The 25,724-nt window shown below is 44.0% G+C and overlaps 1 protein-coding gene across 9 annotated transcripts in view; it reads right to left on the minus strand.

Annotated features, from left to right (window-relative positions):
- The window catches only part of GRIN2B (glutamate ionotropic receptor NMDA type subunit 2B), a 274,094-nt gene that overhangs the window by 112,020 nt on the left and 136,350 nt on the right, over window positions 1-25,724 (minus strand). For all 9 annotated transcript variants that reach the window (XM_069001965.1, XM_069001950.1, XM_069001943.1 and 6 more), the window contains one exon: window positions 8,871-9,469. In XM_069001965.1, the coding sequence (XP_068858066.1) occupies window positions 8,871-9,469 (599 nt within the window). The remainder of the gene's footprint in view (window positions 1-8,870; window positions 9,470-25,724) is intronic.

The raw sequence follows: 25,724 nt of genomic DNA on the forward strand, positions 1-25,724 counted from the left end.
TAACAAGCTCAGAAGTCTCTCCACAGGGGTGGAAAAGAGCTTTCTTTGCATGAAGATGGCTGGCAGCATTCAGCCTGATTGATCATTTCAAGGGCAACTATGGTTAGATTTTAATATTCATCTATTAAGGTGCTTGCAGGCTTGAGTAGGGACATTTTTATTACTTAAATCAGGAGAGAACATGCTGCAGAAATGATAGAGCAGGGTGTACTGAGCAAGCTGACAGGTCTCTGCTATTTCTATTTTCTTTGTTATTTTTTCACTCACATTCAAGCTTTTTAAATACCACATTTCTAGATTATATTTCATTCAAATACTTCAAGAAATATAGTGCACGGTGAATGTCCAATACAAAAAAAATTACACTAAGGTAACATACATCACCCTCGAATGTTTATATTCAAAATCACATTTTCTAACCTTAGCAAAGCAGGAATCCTTTGTCTAACAGTGCAAGCCTGAAGTTTGAAGTGAAGCTAGCTTTGAGTTATTTGTCCACACCAACAGAAATCCCACTGCTGGCTAATTATTTGAAAGCAGAACAAATTCATTCATTTCACACTCTCTTAACTCAAAATTGGATGAACAGGGATTTTTTGCTCAGATTTTTCAAAAAATGTTCACCTTTGGACTGTGAATGAAAGTAAAATTTGCAAAGTAAAACAAAATGTACTTTAAAAATTATTGCTACTTGAAAATAGGCCATTGAAGAGGTCTGTGCACTGCAGAGGGAGGTCTGGATTCTGCACAGGTAACAGGTATTCAAAACCTGTTACCTGTGCAAATTTGGTTGGGTCCCTTTCAGATAAGTATTCAGCTGCCCCACAGATATGCAGATCCACATTTTCCCAAAATGTGGATACAAGACTCAAGTAACCCTTCAAGCAATGATTTTGAAAGGAATTTCATCAGCAGCATCTAGTCAGGAGTGCTCTAAGCCTCAATTCAGAAAAGCACTTGACCACGCACAATCTCTTGGACAAAGCATAGATGGCAAAAGCCACTGAACAGCAGGTGCTTCTGCAGGGGAGCAGGCAGCTGCTTGACAGGGCTCAGCTCCATCACACAAGCATGTAGGACAGAAAGGGGAAAAGACCACCCCATTGAAAGTTAAACCACAGGAAGTGTTAAAACTGCAGAACATTAAAAAATCTCATCCCAGACATACCAGGGTTAATACCTCCACTCTTTTCCAAGCAAGGTCACCTAAATTAATTTTTTTCCTTTTTTTTAGTGAATTTCTGACAACACAAAGGCTGTCATGCCTCCCCCCTCCCCACCTTCCAGGAGGGAGCACTAGGTGCAAGCAGCAATGGTGTCTTGTCAAACCGAATCATGAACCCAAATTGCATCAAAGAGAAGAAAAAGCTGCTCCAGAGTTGCACAGGGAGCCATAGCAACATGGCAGTTCCTATTTTTAAAAACTTGAAAGATAGTAAGAACATTAAGTCTGAGGGGAGGAGAGAGGGGGGAATTAAAAAAAAACCAAAAAACCCCTACGTTTCTATCAGAAAGGAAAAAAAATGCACATGTTCCTGATTGGCGCCAGTGATGAAGCCACATATGGCCAGCCATCAGTGTGCAGGTGTGCAAGCCAGAAAATATCCATTGCCCCATCAAGCCAGTTCTTGAAGGAAAGAGGGTATTTCTCACCTTCCCTCTGCTGCTCTGGTAAAGCAGGATTTCAAATTCCCTGAGGCGCTTTAAAGCCCACAGCGCCCTAACTGCATTTTGTGATCAGAGCAGGATCAGCAATGGCGTAGCTGGTGCTAAACTCTAGCCAGAGCCGGGTTTGTGGTTTCAAAGCTCCACCACAGAGGGAGGATTTTGACTCATTTTCCATGAGGAGTGGAGAGAGTCTGAATGCACACGTTAAACATATTGTCACCAGCAAGTGAAGTTGCCACGGTATTAGCACTAATTGGACTTGGCTGCAGAGCAGAAGATGTCTCAGAGGGCTGGAAGCAGAACATGGACATTTTCCCATCTGGAAACTGGTGGTGCATACCAAAATTCATTCCCAGCTGGTGGATTTTGGAGGCGTTTATGAAAGGGTATGTCCTTTAATCAAAAGATAACCCTTGCCAAAAACCCACCACTTCATGTGAACCCTTCTATTAGTTCAGTTGGTTAGAGCAAGGTGCTAACAAAAGCAAGGTTGCAGGTTCAATCCCTGCACAGGCCATTCACTTAGGAGTTAGACTCAATGGTCCTTGTGGGTCTCTTCCACTCAGAATATTTTGTGATTCTGTGATCCTATTTTAATTGCAAAGAGGGTGAAACACCCAACTGTCCGCTCAGAACAAGTGCCTCCTCTCCCCTGCTGACAAATCCCAGCTATGCAGGACTAAGGCACCCTGTGGTGCCTGCTGAGGAACAAACATTTTTGCTGTGCTATCATATACTCCCACCGAGAAGCCAGCGATCTCCAGTATCCTACCAGCATACAACTTAGTTTGACGTTTGACCTTCCGCTGCAGGACAGCTGTGCTTCCCACTGCCCAAGCAGGACTGCTTAAGAGCTGGGCAGAGCAAGGACAGCCAGATGCAGACTGCCCTTCTGTATCAGGCACCCTTAGCAGCCCACCTGTATGGGGGAGGTTTGGATCAAGAGCATGTTACAAACTGCCCTCAGCATTCCCCTCCAGTGACAGAAAAACAAGGAGTCAGAGAAAGCCAACACTTCCTCCAAGATGTGGTGGCACATGATTGTTCACCTCCTGACCAGGTATCATGAATAACCAGTAGCCCCAAACCAACGAACCCAGCACCTTTCACCAGCACTGCACCACTGCAATGCACGCAGGGCAATGAAATGCAATAGGACATGCAAGACCGGGGCAGAAAAAAGCGATGGCAGTATGCATGAACAGAGACTTGAATGATGTACAACAAGGGATGCAGGGAGGCAGAGAGACCCTGACAGAGGCAGGAGGTACAGGCCAGCCCCAGCCTCCAGCTGCTGCTGGAGCAGTGACAGGAACAAGCAGATTTCAGCAGCAGGGATCTCTAATCTCTCAGCAGCGCTCACGCCACGTGTTGCCAGTCTGCACAAGCCTGATGGCAGCAGGACACACCAACCAGAGGGAACATAATCAGCTGCTAACAAGACATGAGCTTAAAGGCTCCAAAAGGTCAAAAGTTACATACGCCTCCTCATCCTCCAAGTTTCTGAAAAGGGCAATTTCTGCATCCTTGGGAACATGCCACTTACACCTTCTCTCACCACCTCCCCAGCATAAGAAGCAAGTCCCAGCACTGTGCCTCCCACAACTGGAGCACCACAGGATTCAAGGGCTGGAGCAGGGCTTCCCAGCCAGCTGCCAAGCAGGTAGATGTAGCCCTGCCAAACTAAGTGAGACAGGGCTCCTGTCTCTTAGTATGAGGGTAACTCAACAAACCTGTGAATTAAGAAAGAGTGATGCAAATGGTCCATTGTCCATTCCTGCCCTCAACTCCCCAGCTGCACCATGTGATGGTGCGTGGCCCACTCAACTAGGACAAAACACAGAGTGGCCCCATGGCAGTACCTGCAAATGACATATGATGACCCCTGTGTCTGACTTGGAAGGCGATGGCTGCTATGACTGGAGAGGAGAGGGCAGGAGGGTGGGTTGAGAGAGACCAGAGAAACAAGGAAAGGTGTTTCCTGGGCACTGTCCTTGGCACTGACCTGGGGAAAGCAGGTCCAGGGTGCTATGGGCATGGTGCTGCTGACAGGTATCAGGGTGATACAATACCCTGAAGGAGTACTGCACTTTTTTAGGGATATGTACAGCCCATATGGTCTTGAGTTTCCAGGGAAGCAATTTGTTTGTACAACCCAATTGCAAGAACTTTCTCTGCTCACTGACTCACTGCTCAGGTATCTAAGCCCCAGAAAATCCTAGTTTCTATTAGGGAAGTGCGGCCATGTGAGAACAGAGCTTGCCCTGGTTGTTTCAGAGAAAACAGTTTCCAAGCACTCATCAAAGGTTCTTCTGCATTTCTTATCTGTTTGGCAAGGTAAAGCTACAGATGAATGTTACTTCCCCCAGAGTGGAAGTGTCATGTCCAAACAATGCACTGAGCAAGCGTGCCAGCTGTTTTCCTATTTGAAGAATCTGAGGTACAGAATTGACCTTAACTTTGTTTCCCTCTAAAAGTATTTCTTTGCAAAGGTGGTATAATTCCACATTTGTATTTTAATTCCAAAGCAAATGCTCCACTGCACTTTTTATTAAAATGAAATCTGGTGTGTGCAGCCTGGTGTTAAATGAGAGACTATTAAAGCCAATCAGTGGAGAACTCATTAGTAACCCTACAACAACAAACTAGTAGTTATGGCCCAGCATTCAAAAGCAGCCATGACAACAAGTAGAAAGAACCCAGGTCTCATTGAAGGCTACAATAAAACCACAGCTTATGTAGCCCAAAGACTGTGAATATCCATACAAAACAGCTGAGCTTCCATTCCTCAAATATGTGCCAGAAATTATATTCCTTTCTTATGACTCATCTCTGAATTCCACTCCTAAGAATACTCCTGTCATTTAGTTATTTCTTCCCATTTCAAAACTGTAATGAGAAGCACCAATCCAGAGCTCAAGGAAATCTGTCCCATCAATTAAAATAACGAAATAAGCAGAAGGCTGCCTATAAACACATCCACCTCTGCCCACTCACTCCTCAGCAGCCATGGTGAAGGAAGAAAAGATGAGCTTTGCAGGATGCCTAGAAGCCTAGCAACTCTCCTAGGAAGGGCCAAGAGTTAAGAACTCCTTATCTGAGCATTTCTTTCCCAACCTTTGAGATCTTCTCATTCAGTAGAAAAGAGCAGAGCACACAGTGGTTTTGCTGGGTGCCCAGAAGACCAGATATTGGGATAACTATAAACTCGGTAGACTGAAATATTCAGACCAGATTTCTTTCTGGGACAATGAAAGAATAAATGAATAGGTAATTATGACAAACAGAACAAAGAATTAAAGCCTGTAACTGAACTGGGAAACAGCATTTGGATATCTGGACTCCAAATTACCACCTAAGCCTATTATCAGCATAAATTGAGATAAATCCCTCACTAGAGGAAAAATTCCTCAAAATTCATTCAAAAAGATAACTAACAAACCTTGTAAAACAAACCTCTCTCAAAGTATCATTTTACTACTCTTTAGTAGAGTTATCTCATCAGCAGGTTCACTTATTGGACAAAATCCAAAATGTTCAATGGTCGTGATCATACTTCTGCAGTTCCAGTCTAACACAAAAGAGAACCAGTTTCAAAACAGACAGAAACAGTTGCTATGAGACCATTAGTGCTACAAGAAGATGCAGACCAAACACCTACATTGTCAAGAAATGGCATTTAGATAACAGTCTGTCTTGTTTCTTTTTGTGCTTGCAGCCATACTTCAAATAAAACTTTGTTTGCACAAGTTCTTGCAAAAATGAACAAGTGTCAGTGTAAAAAGGAGGAAAGATATGGAGAATCTGAACAACATTCAGCTCATTTTCTCCTTACTCCATTATACACCCAGATCAAACACTGATACCTTGTTGAGCAATACCATTTGATTTTAGCTGCATTCAGAACAACTGCTCTTTTAGAAAGACAAGGAAAAAAAGTAAGAAATGGTCAGAGTTTAAAGGCAGATCTTGGGAAATGACTAATTCACAGTCTTAGTGTATAGTGTGCCACAGCTGAACTAAATTACACATTTTTTTAGTTGGATGTGTCACTCTCCAAAGAATAAAATGGGAAAATTCCTTTACTGCATTGCCTCCCAGCTATGGATTTGAAGTAAATTGGACCACTTTGGGTTAGCTTCAAGAGTTTCTTAAACAGTAGCTACAGGCTGATGCCTTATCTGAGGTCACATACACATACACTTTGTCTCCCCAGACATCAAGCCCACATACATGCATTTCTCTGTTCTGTGTAGGCATGTGGAGGGGGAACTGTAAGTTGCAGGTGGCTGAATATAGTATTGCTGGGTCCAGAGCAAGGCTGAAATTAGCTTTCCAGAACCTGCAGTCCAGTCCAAAATGAGCCAAACCATGTTCCAGACAGGCAGGTATTGCTGCTACCTGGTGTGCACAGTGCACAAGTACTGTGGGATCCTAAGAGGTGGAAGGGGCTAGGGAAAGTATGGAGTAGCCAGGTCTGCAGAATCTGTAATATCCCAGACAGAAAAAGCATAGCAAGAGAGGTTTAAATCTTAGCACATAGTAAATTCCAGCAAAATCAATGGAACTTGAAGGTATGAACACAGATTACAGCTATTAATCTCTGTGGGTTTTGGCTCAGTAAGGTGAACTCACATCTTCATGACTGCCTCTTTCCACATCTTGTGTTTCTCCTCTACCTCTCCTCCTGCACAGACTTCAGGCGTGAGGCTGAGCTTGAAGTCTTCTGATTTCTATTGAACCCTTGGATTTGTAAAAGCAATGGCTTATTTCAGACACCACTAGCTTCTAAGAAAGGTGCCTGAAAGTAATTTGACTTAAATAAAAAACTAAGCACCTAACTCACTGAAGTCAAACTTTTTAACCATCTCACTTGGAAATACAGAGAGGGTGGAAACATGGGCAAGTGGGAGGGAGAAGGAGGCAGGGTCAGAACCCCCTCACAGGCCAGCACCACGTGGAGAAAAGCGAATATTTGCACTGTGCTCACAACTGCAAAAGTATCATTTTTTCTGAGTTAGCTCAGGTGCCTGCAGCCATCTACACAGTGGCAGAACAGAGCTTGGCACGGACTGACTGACTCTGCTTCTCAGTGAGACTGATGTCACTACCCAAACTAAGCTGGGTGTATATACACGTACTGGCACTCATTCCTGTGAATGCTGTAGCCAAAGCAGACAAAGGAGCAGAAACAGCATGGTTTGGGCCATGAAGGTGAGAAGAAAGCTAGGATCTTCAAAAGTGACAAGAACTGCTTTCATGTGGGGTGCCCAGGCTTCAGGGCATATCTACACGGCACAACAGTACTGTCACATCTACACTCAAGAGTCTCTGAGCTGGCAACTTCTAAACAATGCAAAAAGGTGCTGTGCAGAGAGATTATGTTGGGTCCTTGAAGCAGCGTAGTTATATGGGTATGATGTTATGCATAGGCTAATACAGTGTCAACAGAACTCATTAGCAGAAGGTCTCTGCAGAACGCTGCATCACATAGCAGGGAGTGTTTTGTTTTCTAGATAACTGCTGAAAAGACACAATAGAGCTCCCCCCAAAATCCCTCTTCATTTGGGTAAAACAAAAGCCTGCCTTGATGTTACTTCTCATTACTTTGTAGACACTAAATATATTTTCCCTGCTTAATCATTCCAGTGATGACTCAAAAGAGCAGCACAAAAAACCCTTACCCATAAGCCTAGCTGGAAAGGAAAGAGATAAAAGCTTTGGGCACCTTTGGTAGTTTCAAGGCCTACATAGAGAAAAAAAACAGCATAGGGAGGAGGAAGTAAAAACAATAAGAGCTGGTAATATGCCAATGGATCACAGAGACAAAGAACAAATAGCAATATGGATAATCTATTGGGCCAAAGAATAAAGTTCTCTTACAGTTCCCAACATTCGGGCAAAGCAATAATCTGCTTTCTTGTCCTCTAGTACCTCTGTCTGCCTAGGACAGTTGACAGCAAGGGGTCACAGCATGCAGACCAATCCATCACATTTGCACTGCTCAGTGATTCAACATGACAAATGAACAAAGACACTGAGCTCGGTGTGGCCTGATGGCTACTGCCTGGACTGTCCTTGTCACACCACAAAGGATCTAACATATCCAAGGATTTTATGTGTAAAACATTGGACAATGACAGCTGAGCAGGTCAGGGGGCATCTGAATTCCATGTCTAATTATCTGGGTTGCTTTGCTACACACTAAAACTCCATGTGGGACAAAAAGGAACATTTAGTGATCAGAGCGCTGTTCTAGAGGTTGTTCCACCACAAGCTTCCTCTATGCCCTTAAACAGACATCGTAGCAGTGTTTCTTAGGAAAATCTGACTTTGGATACAAAGAAGATGTTTATTCAAACAGGTTTTCCCAGTGTTTAAATACCCTTTTCAATTTTGAAAAACTTGCCGTTCCAACCAAGGTACTAGGCTTTCTGCATAAGGTACACAAGAGAGAATGGTGTCCAAAACACCCAATGAAGTGCCAAAGAGCAGGGTGACAGCACAAGCCCTCCTCTGAGGTAAACCAGATTCTTAAGACATCCAAGGGCTTTAAAGGCTTCGAGAATGAAGGAGGATCTGAGCAGAGTTGATGGCTCTAACTCTTTTTGCATCTCTAGTTCTCCACATCTCTTTGCACTTCCTTTTCTCCTGTAGCTCAGGGCTAATGAACAGCAGAAGGACACTTGGTGTTCAGACAACAGTTGCCATGAAACTATTCCAAATAGGTTACACTACCATCACCCGTAAGGGACACCTGTTCATATAGTGCTAGTGCCTGGAACAGAAGCTGGTGCCTTCTAGACATCAACATGAGCATTCCCACTGCTTGCAGCAAGAACCCACTTGAGAGTTGCAGACCTGCTCATGCAAAGACACTCCAAGAAGTTCAGCGCTGTTATGAAAGCAAAAATTTGTGCATTGAGGGGCACACTCAAATTTTTACACTATGCCTTCATTATTCCTTTTCCTCATTCTCATGTGCCCCCTGTGTTGTATGAAGGCTTTCTAAGGGGGTGACAACACTGGCACTCATGATGCACAGCAACATGGGCCCCACCCTCAGCTCACCCCCCCTTGCCCAGGTTCTGGCCAACACCACCTGCTGCCCCAAAGCACCACATGCCCTAGCAGAAATATTCTGGTATCAGAGGTCATCTTTGACCGCCCTTTTGTAAGGCTGGCCTAGCTCTTTCCCTTACCTGTTGAGCATGTTGGACTGGTAAATCCTTTTCTCCTGGGTGTTGTAACAGCTGCTCTTGGGCTCAGGGATGAAGCTGTGTTCAGACAGCATATCAGAAGCAGCCGTGGTGATTATGGCTATTCCATCCCTTACTCTGGCAGGAAGACCATAGTCCCATTCATCATATGAGACAGAGATGAGCCCAGTGGGGAACTCAGATGGCACTGTGTCTGTATCCCCTGCCACCAGGCTGGGCACAATCCACGTGTAACCATAGCCTGTCAGACCCACTGAGTTGGCCACCTCAAAAATGTAGGTGGCCTCTTCCTTTGTGCAGTAGAGGAGGATAACAGGGCTTTGGAGCTTCTTGAGCTGGTTCTGGATCTTTGAGTCCCCATCGTCCAGGGACATGTCCAACAGAAGGACCTCTTCCAGTTCCCAACCCACAAAGCTGTGCTCAATGGTACTGCGGATCTTGTTCACAAAGTCCTGGTAACCAGGGAAGTAAGTAGTGACAATGGAGAAGATGTACCAGTCGTATTCTTCCATGATGTTGAGCATGACAGAAGCTTGCTGTTCTATTGATGGGCCAAACTGGAAGAACATGGATGACTCATCCTAGAATAGGAAGTCAAAGAGAGGAAGAGAGAGAAAAAGAAAACAAGAATAGGTCAAAGGAAATAAACAGCATTCCTAGTCAATCCATCAAGCATAAAGGGGTCGGCACACAGAATCTTACTTCCTATCTTGGCCAGAGCTTAAAGATTTTCAACTTTTTAAAATTTAAGTGAAGCAAGTGAGAAGGAAGTAAAATCCTTTTTATGACCAGCTGTCCTTACTTTATTTTTAAAGGCAGGTTGCCAAAATTACTTAAAGGTTTCAAATGTTAGGCCTGATTCTAACAGACAGAGAACAAGTGGTACACAAGTGAGGACAGAAAAACAAAATATGTACAAAATATTTCCATGAAATTAAGAGCTTTAATCACAGGATTATCATAACCTTATATGTAGCATAAACAGGATACACAGCAGCTTTGATACTGATTTTTGGGACAGTCACTTTATTTTGAGTATCCAGACCAAAGTACAAATAGAGTAGGCAAAAGCATTGAATACAAATAGCTCTGACAATCTCTACTGCTAGCTCCTCTCAGAGAGAGCAACAGCACAGAGTTCTACAACTGTGAAGGCTCAGTCTCAGAATAACATAAAATACATTAAAATAAAAAATGAGATTTCTAAACTATGATCAGGTTTGTTGACACCATGTTTTATAGAAATGTCAGCTCAGTATTTCTCTTGGTGTTGCTCTCACATCCTTCTACCATGCTAAGTCCATCTTTGCAAAAATCAGAACATGTACCACTTTACAACCTCCAAGACTCCAAGGGAGTTTTATACAGATCTCAGCCCTCCAATGACATAGTGTGCATCTTCTTTGTCCTGGCATTTCACCAGATACCAGGCTTTCAATTTGTGACAGATCCAGAAAAATGCAAATCCCTGCTTTTGCCCAGTTCATGAAGGAAAGGAATGGAAAATAGTATTTGCCAATATGCTCTCTTAGGGATTTAGCTTCTATCTTTTAAAATCAATTGCAAGCTCCTGCTGACTTCTGTGGAGTAGGATTAGATCATAAAAACCCAACCACATATTTTAAAATAAAAAAGAAAAAACCAAACCAAACAAAAAAAAAAAAAAAAAGCAGAATTAAATTATATCTCTCTGTGTAGAGATTTCCATTATAATAAGAAAGTTCTCCAAATCCAAGCACCGATTTTAGGAATGAGAACAGCCCCACCTTCTTTTAATAAGCCTGGAAAACTGGACCAGAGATACAAAAGGACGTACTCAGGAGTTTGAGACCTGGGAAAATTCATTGTGCCTCAAGACATTACCTCAAGATAGTCAGATTTAGAACAGCTCTCTACCAAATTAAGTCTCCTACAGCCTGGCAGGTAAAGCTGTTTTTCAGCAGGGATGCAGTTAATCAATCATCCATTCATGCTTTAATCTTGGTTTTGATTACCTATAGCCATTTTCTATATTGACAAAATATGCTATAGCTCAGCAACTACCAAAAAAAAAAGGTATGATCCCATACCCAGTCTTAAGCTGTTTGTTTCTCTTCCCTGACCTCCCTACAGGTCACATCCTATAAGAAAGAGTCCTTGCTCCCAGACCCCCATGCCTTTATTACGAGGTTTGGTGATTAAACTTCCTCCATATAGCTCACCACCCACATGTGAAAGTTCTCTTAGGGCTGCTCTTTGCTTAGTAGAAAAATAAGTGTATGTAAAAAGAAAAAGGAAAAGACAACAGCAACAAACTGAAGACAAGTTAAGTTAAAAAAAAACAAAACAGGAGCAGCAACTGGAGCCACTTAATACATGGAAAACATCTCACACTTTTTATCACTGGAATTCACCCCCTTCTCTCAGAACTGCTCATGTGAAAGAACCCTTAAAAACAGGCAGAGAAATATTCTCGACACTCTGGGTTCCTACACTCATGAAAAGAACTTACTCTTCTAATAAAGAGATACTTTGTGTCTTTGAAGCTTATGCAGAAAATTAGAAAAGACAGAGGAAAAAATCAAACTATTGTCACAGAATCTGCCAGAATTCAAAAAAAAGCCTGAACAAGCAGCTCCAACACCCTTCATTGCACAGTGCCTTTGAAAGCCACTTGTAGCAAACTGAATGGTAGAGTGCGAAGACTCAGCCTTACTGCAACATGAAAAGGCAAGACAGCGACACCGATGACTAGTATTTATTTTTATATTAAGTTCAGCAGGAGCCTTTCTATATTTATGCATAAGAGCCTCTGAACTGACTGCAATTTTTCACCATTTCTAGCAGACAGACCAAGATCTGAAGGGCCTGGTTATTGAATTACAGGAACATTTGACACACAGTGTCTGGAAGTCTTGTCCGGTTGCTTCCTCAGTGACAAATAGGGGACACTAGATGGTAAATCCACTAGTGTTTTGAGGCTGCATACATACACTCTCAGGAGTTAGTAGGCATGACAGCGAGGTGCAGGAAGTAATGCCCCTCGGTGATTTAAACAGGGTCAAGCTAAAATGCCTGCTGACAGTTCGTTCCACATGAGTGCACTGCCTAACTGTTGAAGGGAATTCAGCCCCAAAAGACTCAGGGAGAAAATTTGGAGCTCCTCACTAACAAGTGTGTATCAGAACATCAAAAATCAATACACCAAATAGACAGCTTTATCACAACCCAGCAAAACAATTCTGCTCCACTGAGAAATGTAAGCACCCCACCTTAAATCAAACAGCACAGGCCACTTGGCTGTGCATGCAATAATTGCTCTTGAGCAACTGTTGGCATTTCTATTACAGAAGCAGCAAGAAGAGGCAACTTATATTCAAAATGAGAGCATTAAGGAGGTGCAAGCCAGTCCAGATTTTGGTTTGCCAAGATGTCTCTTGGCACTTAATCACCCCAATAGTTGGGCTAGCCAAATGTTCTTCATTCCCTAACCAACTCAGCACTCAGAGAGGGGTGAAGAAGGAAGGACAGACAACAGTATAGAAGAAAGTGTCCCTCTCATAATAAATCAGGAGAAATTGCTGATAGAGCTGGATAGAAATCTCAGTCACCACCTTTTTGGGGGAACAAAAAGAGAACTAAGAAAAATGTCCAAAAGCCACAATTTTCTTCCCAATCTTGTTTTTGGGCATGCCTGATGGAAAGTCAAGGAAAAAGAGAAGGAGCTGAACAGATACAGAACAGCGGGGCTATCAGACAGAGCATGAATTTGATTTCACTGTGGTGTCACGGTGAAAGTTTTTAAATTAGGAGCTAAATCTAAGAAGGTTTTACCATTTTTACACACATATACCCTATAGAATCATTATTGCTTTATTATAGTCTAAAACCAAAAAGGAGTATTTTACCCTTCCAGACATTACGGGTTTTTACAGAATACTGTAAGTTCCTATTTTTCTCCTGACAGAATTTCACACTCTCCACCTTTTTTACCTTGAAACAGCCAAAACATGGTCCAACGTTGCCACTGAGAGACAGATTTAAGTTTGGGATAGGGATAGGTCGAGTTTTAATCAGAAGTCCCTTACATTGCACATCATCCAGGTGAAATACAATCCCCTGGCTACAGGAAAAAGCTTGTCTTTCTCCTACAGCCCTTTCACTTGCAAGCTCAGGCTTTCCATAGTTACCTGCTGAAAGAGACAGCAAGATGCTGCCTTGTCTGAAAAGAGTCTGAAAGAGCAGAGGCTCCATTACAGGATCTCAATATTTCCAGAGATCCCAGTACTCCCCCAGTGTCACCCTACAAGGTCAGGGATCTGTAGTTTGCAGAGCTGAACTGGAGGTGGAGCTGATCAATTGACACAGCACCACTCCCCAGCTGACAGATGGCTTCCCACAGAAAATCTGCTCTGAGTTTACCGATGCTGGGACAAGTATTGCCTCCTCCTCCTGCACGTTTAACCCCTCAAATAAGAAGGCTGGATTGCACATGGTGGAGGTGCAAACACACTCACCATGAAGCCTCCTCTTGGAGACCGGTGGCTAGTGAGTTCCTAGGTGGATGGAAGAGGGTTTGCAGAGGCAGGACAAAGTTCAGAGAGCAACCAAGTACTATCACCAACCCTTCTAAGTTCTTCAGACTTGCAGCCAAGCCAGGTCTGACCCACACCTCACCCAAGATGTGAACCCTTGGAAAGGCTGCAGGTGACTCCCCCAGGAGCCCTCCTGCAGCTGCACCATTTGAAACCAAACACGACCATTTAATGAGCCATTTACCTCAGACGTGGCAGGAGAGGTCCCCAGGGAGCTTTTCTCACAAGTTCCTTCCTAACAGGCACTCTAGATTCCCCAGGCAAGCAAATGCAGTTACTGCCTTACAAACAGCATCTTACTATCCAGAGCAAAACTGCTTCTTGGGGGCAGACTGGGAAATATCCACAAAGCAGGGGAATGCAAGATCCCCAAAAACAGTTGCAGTGGTCTGCTCATGTTGAGGAACTGGCCAGCCTTCCACTGAGCCATGGTATTGACTGCTGACTTGGTGACTGAGGAGATCAGCATGCTATGTTTCCTCTGTGCAGCCTGAATGTAATCTGGTTCTGTGCTCCATGCTCTGCTGGCTGGTCCATGAACACATTTCTGCTACTGGTGGCAAGCTCCTTTAGCTTCAGTCAAAGTGCCAGACCCCACAAAGGCCAGGTGTGTCAAGTTATGCACAAGGAATTTGAGAAAGGAGCAAGTCCAGAGCACTTGTTTTCTTCTCAGATTTTGAGAAATATACCATGTCACTGCAGAATGGCCTAGTCTGCTGTCTCCAGAGGTGCAGGACAAATACAGTTTGTGCTGCTAGGGTAGTAGCCCCTTCTTATTAGGTTTTTGGGAACATCTGTGTATTTAACCCCATTTGCTGCTTCATTAAGCTTCCTGTGCATCCATAATTCAACAACTGGGGTCTGCCCTTCCTTTCCAGCTTGTAGAGGGGATCCTATCAGATCATAATGATTCAGGCCACTATCACTGTCCAAAGTCCTCTTCTCATTTTCCTGATTTAGAAGAAAAGCTGTTCATGTGTCTTTAGTCTTGATTTGCAAAGTTACTCTGTGACCAACAGCCAGATCACACAGGGCTTCCTCTTGTTTAGATTTCAGTCCTGTTTACCACACAACTGGGGGGGCAAGGGGGGCAAAAAGGAGTGAGCTAGCAGCAAATAACTTCTGGGACAACACAGGCTTTCATTTCCCTACCTATGTATTTCTTTTCTTCAAAACTGAACCACCACTGTGTACCTATTTGTCACAGTCCTGGTGGGATACTTGATTCACTGGGAGTTTTACTGCTCATGATGGAAAATGCCACAACAGTTCAACGTCTTGTAATTAAGTTTTCTATATGTCTGAGTCCCGTTTGTTATAACATATCTGACAGGAAATCAGGATCTTTGTTGCTTAAGTGTTCATTTACTTCTGTTTATCTTACCACAAATCCATTACTGCCTCAGGCTAGCCTACAGTCAGGATCCTCTGTCTGTTCGGTTTTTTCTCTCCAAATTTAATTTTTTTATTTAGTTTTCAACAACTCAATACAATAAAACTCTGGCTTTTATATTACGTGCTGTATCACGCTGTGTGAGTCCTTTCTTGAATGCTCGCACTAGGGACTATGAGAACATGGTGACACTACAGACCTAATATTATGTCCTCCTGGTGGAATTGGCATCTAGAACAGAATCTCTACATCTCACACACACATATACACTCACACTTGGCATCTAGAACAGAATCTCTGCATCTCACACACACATATACACTCACACTTGGCATCTAGAACAGAATCTCTGCATCTCACACACACATATACACTCACACTTGGCATCTAGAACAGCATCTCTGCTTCTTACACACATATACACACTCACATTTCCACAAATACATTCACAGCAAAACCTACTCAACGTAAAGTTGGAGCATGTTGGATTGTGTCATTTCCTAATGACTCTCCTAGTTGATACTATTTAATAGGATTTCAAAACTTTCGTGTTTTACTGAAATAGGTTCCGTGGGTTACTAATGATTTTGGCTTGCACAGCAGATGACCTCCTGCAATCCTTTTCCCATGTTCTGATTCACTGATGAGTGAATCGTTCTTAGTGAAAATCCTGCAAGCTGCCCTGGGAATGTACTATCAGTGGGAAGTTCAAATTTGTTAGATGCACAAATGTGGTTTATATAACCATATCATTTATCAGTTCCCTCCCTTGTTCTTGCAATAATTACTGAACACACTAGACTTATTTGACAGAAGGGTACATAGCTCAGACATGATGGTTACAGAAATTGCTGGATGAGTGGTAGCAAGAGACCCAGTTCAGTGTCTCTGCTGATAGAAGACAGGATATACTGTGATAAATTAATTAGGAGAACGGTTGTCAACTCTCTAGGTCTTCTCTGGAAGCCACAATTCCTGATGGCTACTAATTGCAACAAAGAATCTAGAGTTGTTAGGACAATTCAATTTTGTTACCCTGGTAAATTATAACAAATATACCAAATTCACATGTATAATAACAGTAACTACACATATAAATATCATCGTATACACAGATCCCAGCCATGGATTGAACATTAATCTCTCTGTAGCAGTGGAAACACATCTGCTGCAGAGCCCTAACCCAGGGGCAACAGTCCAAGTGCTCCAGCACCAAGGAGTTCCTGAGAGCTGCAATAAAAAGGTCTCCAATTAAAGATGACTCAAGGGCTGAAAACAGCTAAGTGATTTCCACTTTCCACTTAAGGTTCTGCAGAAATAATTCATTCAAAAGACTTTGCAACAGAGGAAACACAAGATAACCTAGATTCTGTAATTTTGATCTTGGGTATTGTTTCACTCCATACCACATTAAGTTAATAAAAAAGATGAAAGAGTCAAACATACCAAGGCCATTGTCTGACATATACAATCCAGAGAAATTCAGTTGTTTGGCTAAAGAGAGGGTGACATTTGTGAGTTTTATAAACAATGACAGGTAAAAGCAGGCTAATATATGATGGTATGCTGTACCAGCTTCTTAGGGCATCATACATAGATGACAGCATTTTTCCACAGAGGAGAAACAGTAGTTAGCAAGCTGCCAGGATAAACAGTTTTCCCACCAGGATTGTTACATTTCCATTTTCACCTCTGTAGGTGTGTATTTCCTTGTTTGATGAGAGTACATGGATGGATTAGACCACTGACCACGCTGGGTAGATTCCGCCCACCAGGTGACATTATGCCATGCTGGCAATTCGGACAGCCCAGGACCAGCTTCCCTCTCCCAACTCAGAGAAGCCCACTTAATATCTTGACATTGCCAGCCCAAAACAGATGAAAGTCAGACTGCCCCATTACTCATCCTTCCAATTACATCATGGTGTTTGCCTGGCTCTTCTTTCCTGGCTGTCTTACCCTCCAGACTAAGGACTGAATTTTGACTATAAGCTGAATGGGATGTCATTGGTATAGCCTTATTAATCAATAGCAGCCATAAAACTATCCAGCACTTTTTAAAAAGTCCAGTCACAGTGTTTGGCAAGATGTCATTGAATAAATTTCTCAAATCAACTATCCTGGGTGAAATACTATTTCTTTTAATCATTTCTAAATTAATTGCTCTTCCATTTCATCAAGTATACCTTTGGTCTCTTATTATAAGCAAACCTTAATATAAGCTGAACCTCCAAAGGTTCACAGAGTCAATTTAGATAACTCCTCGAAGTTCAGCATTGCATCCAATGCCCCCTGAGCCTCTCAGGAGCTTAAGATCTCTTCTCACCATGGTTCAGCTGTGGACAGGTCAGAGCATGTCTGTTGAGTGCCTCTATTCCTCTTCTGTTTCATAAAGTAGTGATACCCCCTTTCTCTCAAATTCTGTCTTGCTTATTTAATCATTAACCTTCTGCAGGCTAAGCTGTTAGTTGTTTTCCCTGTCCTAACAGATGGCACCTGCAGTCCTGATGATGCCAAGGTCTAGTCAGCCTTTATGGGCAGAGTGAAGTTGGCTCTGCCTATGCTCTAAGACGGACTGACCACAGCTGAAGTAAGGTAGTCAGTTAAAGTAATACTGTGCCAGGGCTTTATCTGTTCTCATAGGCTGGCATTATTAACCAGTTTAGATAATTTGTAATGCATCGATATAACTTTCATACCCTTTGGATCAGAGTTGGCTTGCCTTAGAGTACAAATGAGCAAGCAGCTGAAGGCAAAGTCTGTGTAGATGTGCCCTCTGCTTTCCTTAAGGCAAGGAGCAATAAAAGGCTTCAGCCTCATCCATCCTGGACAATAGTAAATAGGCGATTCTGTTACTCGAAGGAAAAACAAAATACTCACTTAAAACCGGAGAGCTCTCTAGCAAGTGGACAAAACCAAGAGCTGAGTTATAACTAGATTGCACGGACTCCACATTTCCCACTACCTCATACCTGGCTGCCTCTTCTCTAAGAGAGTCATTATTGATGTTCTGAGTATACCCCAAAGGAAAAATAAATTTAAAAAAAAAAAAAAAAAAGAGAGAGAGAGAGAAGTGGAAACCTGTTCTGCCCCCCCGCTCTGGTCCCAGTTCGGCAGAGCAGTTTCCCTGGCAACAGCGCACACGAAATGCCGCCGCGGCCGCAAGCTCCGATCGCCGGCATGCCGCCGGGAGGCACCGCGCCCGCCGGCGCTGCGGCCCGCCACCGCACGGCACGGCCCGCCACGGCATCGCCCGGCACCGCACGGCACCGCCTGGCACGCCACGGCCCGCCACGGCACTGCCCGGCCCGCCACGGCACTGCCCGGCATCGCCCGGCACGGCACGGCACGGCCCGGCACCGCACGGCACCGCACGGCATCGCCCGGCACGGCATGGCCCGGCACCGCACGGCACCGCACGGCACCGCACGGCATCGCCCGGCACGGCATGGCCCGGCACCGCCCGGCCCGGCACGGCCCGGCACCGCACGGCACCGCACGGCCCGGCCCGTCGATGTAGGAGCTGCGAAGACTGGGGCTGGGCGCCACTACCCAAATCACAGCGCGGGGCTCATCCCCCGACAGCGTGCTGGGACTGCGGAGATGCTCGGGAAGGGGAGAGGGACTGAGGGGCCACTCGGAAAGAAGTGAGCCCACGTTTTCTCCTCCTGAGCCTCGGAGTAAGCATTCAGCCATTTCATACTCACAGCTTTCTGAGTCCGTCAGTATCCACAATTCTCTCCACCGCACCCTCCAGATCAGATTCCATCACTTTGGAAATGCTGCTTGCTCAGAGTACAATTCTTTCTTGCCTTGAGCTCTCCCAAACCTGACTCACCTCAGCTCACTCCAACTTGTGTTTTACAGCAAGGGCTGGAACAGGAGGAATGTCAAATCATTGCTCTGTATACCAGGCAAGAAGGCAGCTCTGTGTGGTTTTATTTTAAGAGGGATTTTACCCCCTGCCTTATACTTTCAGAACTGGATGAAATAATCTGGGCATAAAATGAAGAAACAGTACCCTGGTCCATTTTTGTTTGGACATGTTGCTGGCATGCAGCTGTCTCAGTAGCACAGAATGTGTGTCTGCACCAGGCAACAGGAGGCACAGAAACCATGCACTGGCCCTAAGGCATCTGTTCATCAGCACTGTGTGGAAACTCCAGCTCGTGTCCAGTAGAGTTGCCAAATCAGGAGAGCTAACTAGTTCAAATCCCAGCCTGCACCATCCTGGTGACCCTTATTCTGGTATTAGATCTAGCTGGGAACTCTGCGGGTCTGAGGAGAAGATGAGTTCCTGACCTAATGGACCAGGCCTCTGGATTAAGCCCCTGCTCTGGAAAGCTACTGCTATCACTGAAGTGTGTTGTGAGAGTCCTTGGCTGAAACAATCAATAGGGATTTCAAAATGCTTGAAGACCTGATCCCCATTAGAGCTTGCTTTGGCCATAGTTAGTTACTTCTTGTGCTCCAGGATGAATGAAAACAGCACCTACCTTTTCTCTACCCACTCTCTTTCCGGATCAACCACTGAGGAGTGCCCCTGTTGGGAAGCTGCTGTCACGTCTGTCTTGCTTATCAAATTGATTCACAAATTTTAAACGATTATTGATTCTCCTCATCCCCACTGGAAACTCTGAGACCAATGGAGTTATTTACACAGATACTAGATTGAAAAGAAGCTCCCTTCTCAAATCTTTTTGAGCTCCCATCTATTAAGTCTCAAAAACTCAATAAGAGGTTTTCTACAGCTTTACAGATAAAAACACTCACAAATACATGAAGTCTCCTGCATGCACACATGCCCATCCAAACATATGCAGGATCTTCTGCCAAATCCACAGCTGCTGTATTGATTTTTTCTATTATTTTTGTTTGGGATCATAGCTCTTCCAGTCCTTTTCTTTGCCCTGATGATTAATAGCTGTTTTTTCAGGGCTCTTGTTGTTATGAGACTGAGACTGAAATTGTGGCAAAATCCCTATTGATAGAACAGCCATTTCTGAACTCCAAGGAACTGGAAGTTGTTCTTGGTGAAAGACTGGCCCACGGGAGACTTGCAGAGGTAGAGCCTGAAATCTTCTCCACAGTTCCTGAAGTACTTAGTATTCATGGTTGCAACAGTGATTGGTGCTGTAAGGACCATTCTATCCACTTCCAGGATCTAAGCACATGAACATTTACACTCCTCAGGATTTGATGAAGAGGATCTGGAAGTGGGAATCGGTCCATCTGACTTTGCAATAAGGGTGATACAAGTTTCAGTTTTGTACTTTTTTTTTGCTTGGACGATGAAAGTCAGGAAGCCCATTTCCAGTCAGCTTAACTCTGTGCCAAAGCACACATAATTGAATTCAGGTTCTTTCTATACTTACCTGCACATTAATAGAAGGTGCCATCTATATACCTATATATTCAATATGCCCTTGACATAACTTGAAAGCAGCAGCATAATAAATAAGATACTTTTTGTACTTGAATTCAAATTTTTCTATCTATATTAGGCTTTGTACTTTTTTAAACAAAACCCGAGGCTGAGACTGAACTGCCATATCTTTTTCAAGATCACACACGCACATGAGACACTGAGATTTCTGTCGAGGATCGGCACAGCAGAGAAAGGGAATGATAGAGCAGCAAAAGAATTTGCCTCTGCTGGTCATTAATAATAAGAGTTACAAAAGCATCTAAGAGAATAAAAGCCAGAGTGAGATGTGTTAGGTATAGAAATAGCTCTTTGACTGACTCAAAGGCAAAGCTGATGCATCTTGTTTTCCTGCATCTCCTGTCTGTCCTCTTTCTTAATCACACACTCTGGCACAATGGGGGAGTGGGACGTAGATGGAAGCATCATCAGGGGCTAGAGCAAGCAGGGGAGAAATGAGCTATTCAGTCCGAACATCGCCTGGCCGGGGCCTGTGACAAAAGATGAACAAAGGACCATATGAGGGCAGAAAACAAAAAGTCATGTCCAGCACTGCACTAGCTGCAAGGGACACAGGCTGTGGTGTTTTGTCTTTCCTTCCACTTTGTATCACTCCAACTCATTTTCTGTCTTCCTGCACTCCAAGTTTCTCTCTGCATGCAGGTGTGTGTGTATATAGACATATACATGTCCATGTGTACAAAGGCAATTAGATGCCTGATGTCTCAAGACAGGCAAACTGTCAGTATGCCAGCTACACTCCAGCTCAGGCTGGCAGCACCCAAAGTGGATTAGCATCTGACAATGATCCCTATGAAATCAGGTGATGGTGCCTCCCAGACCTACTGAAGAGCAGTGTCTGCATCACCACATATGCGTTCAGAGCTAATTAAGCCTCTGGTTAGTGTTCTCAGAGAGAAGCCAGGGTATACACAGGCTGCTTCACTACGCAGCCTTGGCCACAGCCCAGAGGAAGACAGCTTGCATGCCTTCAAACTGTGGGTGATAACACTCAAGACTTGGTTTTAAGAGACCTTATTCTTCCCGAAAAAATACAGTCCTTCAGGACTCACCTTCCATGAAGGCAAGTAGTCACATAATTAATATACACCGGGAAGATCTGGGTTAAAAAAAAAAAAAAAGACCAAAAATGAAACAAAACCAAAATTGTCTTTTCTTTAGGTAGGTCGTAAGAGGGAATGTTTGTGGCAAGGGTTTAGCCACAGGAAGGTTTATTTCAGGGTACAGCTAAGCAATTCTGAAAGCTGATACAAAGTCATCATTCTGGTCATCTAGCTTCCAGATAATTTTTTTTTGCTAGTAGGAAGCAATATTTTTCATATTTATATTTTCATATAAAACCTGAATATCTCCTCCTGAGACGCACTGAGATGAAAAAATTTTCCTTCAAGAGTGGTGGCTAGTGCAAGGAGCTCAACCTTTTCATTATCTCACTGCCTTCAGGATGTGTGCATTCCTGCACTAGGCATTGGTCTGGACTGCGTAGGAGCCTGCAGCAGTAGCTGTGCACCCTTTATCTCAGAGGATGTTCTCCTCTTCTATGTGCTAAGAGTAGAAGGAGCAGAGTTGAAGAACTATGTACATTTGTTATCTTGGTGTCAGTGCTCTTCAAGGCATGCAGCCTTGCAGACTGGGCAAGCTCAGTGAATGAAGCACACCACATGGAAAATATCAACCCAGTGTTCTACAGCTCATTTGGTGTCCAACTGCTCTTGTTATGCTACCCAGCAGTTTCTAAGGGCTGACAGTAGATCTCTGTGCTTTTGCTCCTCAGGCTAATCCCACTAACTTCATAGTGCCATCATACTCTCTAAATGGAAGTGAAAATATGCTCAGGCTCCCTGTGTATTCAGCAGTGGGCTATGGACAAACCTCCATTCATCAGTGGAAAAACATGGCCTTTCCACATATCCCTCACTGGCCTTCCTACGGAATCTCTCTTTATACTGTAACTCTAGGAAGGAAGGAAGGAATATCCAAGGAAGGAAAAGTATGCAATATTTTTACATATTTGTATGTTTTACAATGTACATACTCCATCCCTATATAAAGGGCTGAGGATCCTAAATCTTTTTTTAAAGAGAGCTTTCCATGGGCTGTGCATTCCCCTTCAGCTGTCTTCTGGGGGGCAGTTGCACAGCCCATTGGTAATTTCTGTGTTTCATTGCTATGCATCAATTGTTGGGTCCCCAGAAGATTTTCATTGCACTCCATAAGCAGCAGCATGTCTTCTTCAACAGAGATTAATCATACAAGCTCTCCCAATCTTGGACTCAATCCTTCTCAGGGCAGTTTGCTTCCTTACACAAGGTCAGTTGTGTGTCTTGGACAAAGGAAGTCCTCAGCCCTCTGGGAACCCTGACAGCAGCAGTTTAACAGTGTACAGTGATGCTGTGCAAGTTTACAGTCTAAACTTAGCCTGAACAGCATTTCAGACAGAAGCGTCAGGAGGACTTTAAGCAGGCTGGTCATAATCCTTCCTGCTGGGATACGGACAGCAGACATAAAACAGTTCCACTGATGGTGAAGCTTGGTAGGGGATTTTTTCAGGACTGCAAGTGGGAAACCCCTTCGATCCTACTGCTTGCACCAAACCACCACCTCAGAGTTTATCAGTTACCCTGCAGTCTTTATGGACTCAGAAGGCAGATTACTGCCTCTTGAGGTGTCAAGAGCTTTTGTTACAGCTTCTAGGTTTCCCTGAAATGCTCCCCTCTAGGTATTGAATGAGCTAGGTATTACAACTGAAAAGATTTTCATTTAGCAAATTTTTCTTCTCAACTGATACTCACAGTGCAGAGAAAATACAGTAAGTGAGATCTCTTTGCTCACCCATTTTTGTATAAGCTCATTTTAAGTGCACTATGCAATTTCTTTAATTCCTCAGCAACAGCCTCCTCACATTTTCAGACCTCTCAAAACCATGCCTATATTGTATAATGCCACATCCCTACCTCATAAATGCCAGAGCTAACCTGAACAACCTGCAAAGACCGTAAGGCACAGCAACACCTTGCAGAAGTATTACCTTGGGTCATTGAAGCTGGAAAGTGGTTTCACTGTGGTCCCTGAGTTAAGTTTGTGATGATACAGTTGTACCATGCTTCGAGCTAGCCTGTTGGGTGCTACCTAAGGGTCCACACATCATGCCATGTAGCAATGACCTTCTCAAGACTCACTCCCTTCCTGCAGCGTCTCGGCACCCCAATATCTCAGAGTGCTTCCCACCACAGCTCCCATGGGAGACTTACCCTCGCTGCCTGCTCCTTAGGCTCCCTTTTGCCCCCACCACCTCAGCAGAGGTGTTTTCCACTCCCAGGACCCAGGGAACAACTTTAACGTTTTCTCCTTGGACCCTTCTCCCGCACCCTCAGCCCCACAGGGTCCCTCCACACCAGCTTCCCTCCCACCCACTTGGCACAGGGCAGTCACAACCACGCTGGGACTGGGGCAGCAGGAGGTGAGGCCAAAAGGACAGCAGACGGTGGGTTCACGTCCACACGCATCCCGATTAAGGATCCAGCTTTGTTTCCATGGCAACGTGCAGAGCCGCGGCAGCACGGTCCCTTCCCGCAGCAGCCGTGCTCCGTGCTCGACACCGCTAAATCCTCCCGCCGCTGCCCTCCACGGCCGGGGCTGCCAGCAGTGACCCTTCATGCACCTTCCAAAGCCCGACAGATTAGGGCTCACAGATTTCCCACTCACGATATGCCTGCCGGAAAGAGGCAAATAAAGATGCGCCAACTAATAGCAGTGACAGAAATAACACCTCCCATCGCAGCTGAGCTGTAAACCCCTTAGAGAAGCATTACAGAGAAACACGTTTTCTTTCCTAGAAACTGGCAAGCATAAGGAATGGAGTGCAGTTCAGGGAATTAAAAGAAGGTATTTGTTTCTACATGCAGGTAGCTCGTTAGCATGCAGCCAAACAGCCCTCACTCCCCTTGATCTACTGCAAAATGCTACTTACAAAGCAAACCCAACTCCACCTTTCAGAACAGATTGTCCCAGAGCCCACCTTCCCGTGGGACAGCACTAACACTCTTTCCAAACAAGGATATCACCAGGCTGCTCTGCTTGGCCTCCATGGTAGGGAAGGAAAACACCAGAGAACAGTCGAGACACTAGGCCTGGGACCTTGCACCCTCCTCAGCACCTCTCCAGGGAGAGGCATGTTAGTCATGGTCAGATGTTTCTTCAGGCCTTCTGCAGTCAGAAAAGCTACTTTCCAGCTTAGAACTGAATCACAAGTAGGACTGAAGTGCTCATGATTTCTTTGCCATTTCTACTACATCTTAAGGGTTGTCTGCTGAGGAACAGTTGGGAAAATTAATCCAAATTAACTTAAATTGTGAGTTTAGCATGAATTCATTAAATCACATTAGCCTTGAATGGACACAGTTCTTCCAAATTAAAGCAACCATAGAAGAAAATTGAACTAAACTGAATTAAGGTCCTTTTAAATCTGAAGAACAGAGTGCTTACATGGGGTTTGATATAATTAAGGAACAGCAGTCTGGAAGGGATGTCCTAACTCCGGTCTCCCAGAGAGTCTTTCCATATTACTCTTTTCAGGAACCAATAATGCTCTCAGTGGAGGGAAGTTACATTTCTCACATTTCCTGTGATTTGGAAGTTGCTGTACTGATGACTTTCTGCTGAAGCCCCTTCCTAGCCAGTCATTACCTTTACCAGTAGCTCTTTACTTTGAAGAGCACTATTGCTGCCAGGGTATTTTCATCTCACTCTTGTTTTTGTGGAGGGCAGCTTCTTCTGTTTTCTCAGACTGCATTTTTCCAGGTTTGATAAGCTACAGTGTCTTACTCTCCTCTTGCAAAATGCATTCTCCCCTCTCTCTACCAACCAGATACTTTTCTGGCTCCACTTTGCTTTAATTGGAATAACTGGAATTATACACAGAATTATACACAGAGGAAATTACAGTAGAGACTTTTACAATGATACTGACACTTCCCTGCCTTGGCAGGGAATATCCTGCCTGGCACCTAGGAATATAATTGCCTTTTATGCTGATGTCTCATATTGAAAGCTCAGTTATCACATCAGTAAATAATACTCCCACTTTTTCTCTTTTTCATTTGCTTAAAACTGATAATCCCATTGTTTCTAGGATCAATTAGTAGGAATAACAAAGAATCTTTCCATACAGGCTAGCAGACTGTGCAAAGTCATCCAGACCAGTTAGAAGAAATAGAAATATGCTAGTGTTGCACTCTCCAAACAATTTCTGCTGCTCAAGTCCTTAAGATCTAGTGTGGGTTCTAGCCAAACCAAGGCTCCAAAACAGGCACTGTAGACACATGTCTAGCTGCGTGTTCCCAGACTTCACACTGGTGCATTTCAGCCTACTTCTGCATTGTAGTCCTCAAGAATGTCCCGTTCTTCCTGTTTGTTACCTATTA

This window comes from Aphelocoma coerulescens, chromosome 1A, assembly GCF_041296385.1.
Source record: "Aphelocoma coerulescens isolate FSJ_1873_10779 chromosome 1A, UR_Acoe_1.0, whole genome shotgun sequence".
Classification (NCBI taxonomy): domain Eukaryota; kingdom Metazoa; phylum Chordata; class Aves; order Passeriformes; family Corvidae; genus Aphelocoma; species Aphelocoma coerulescens.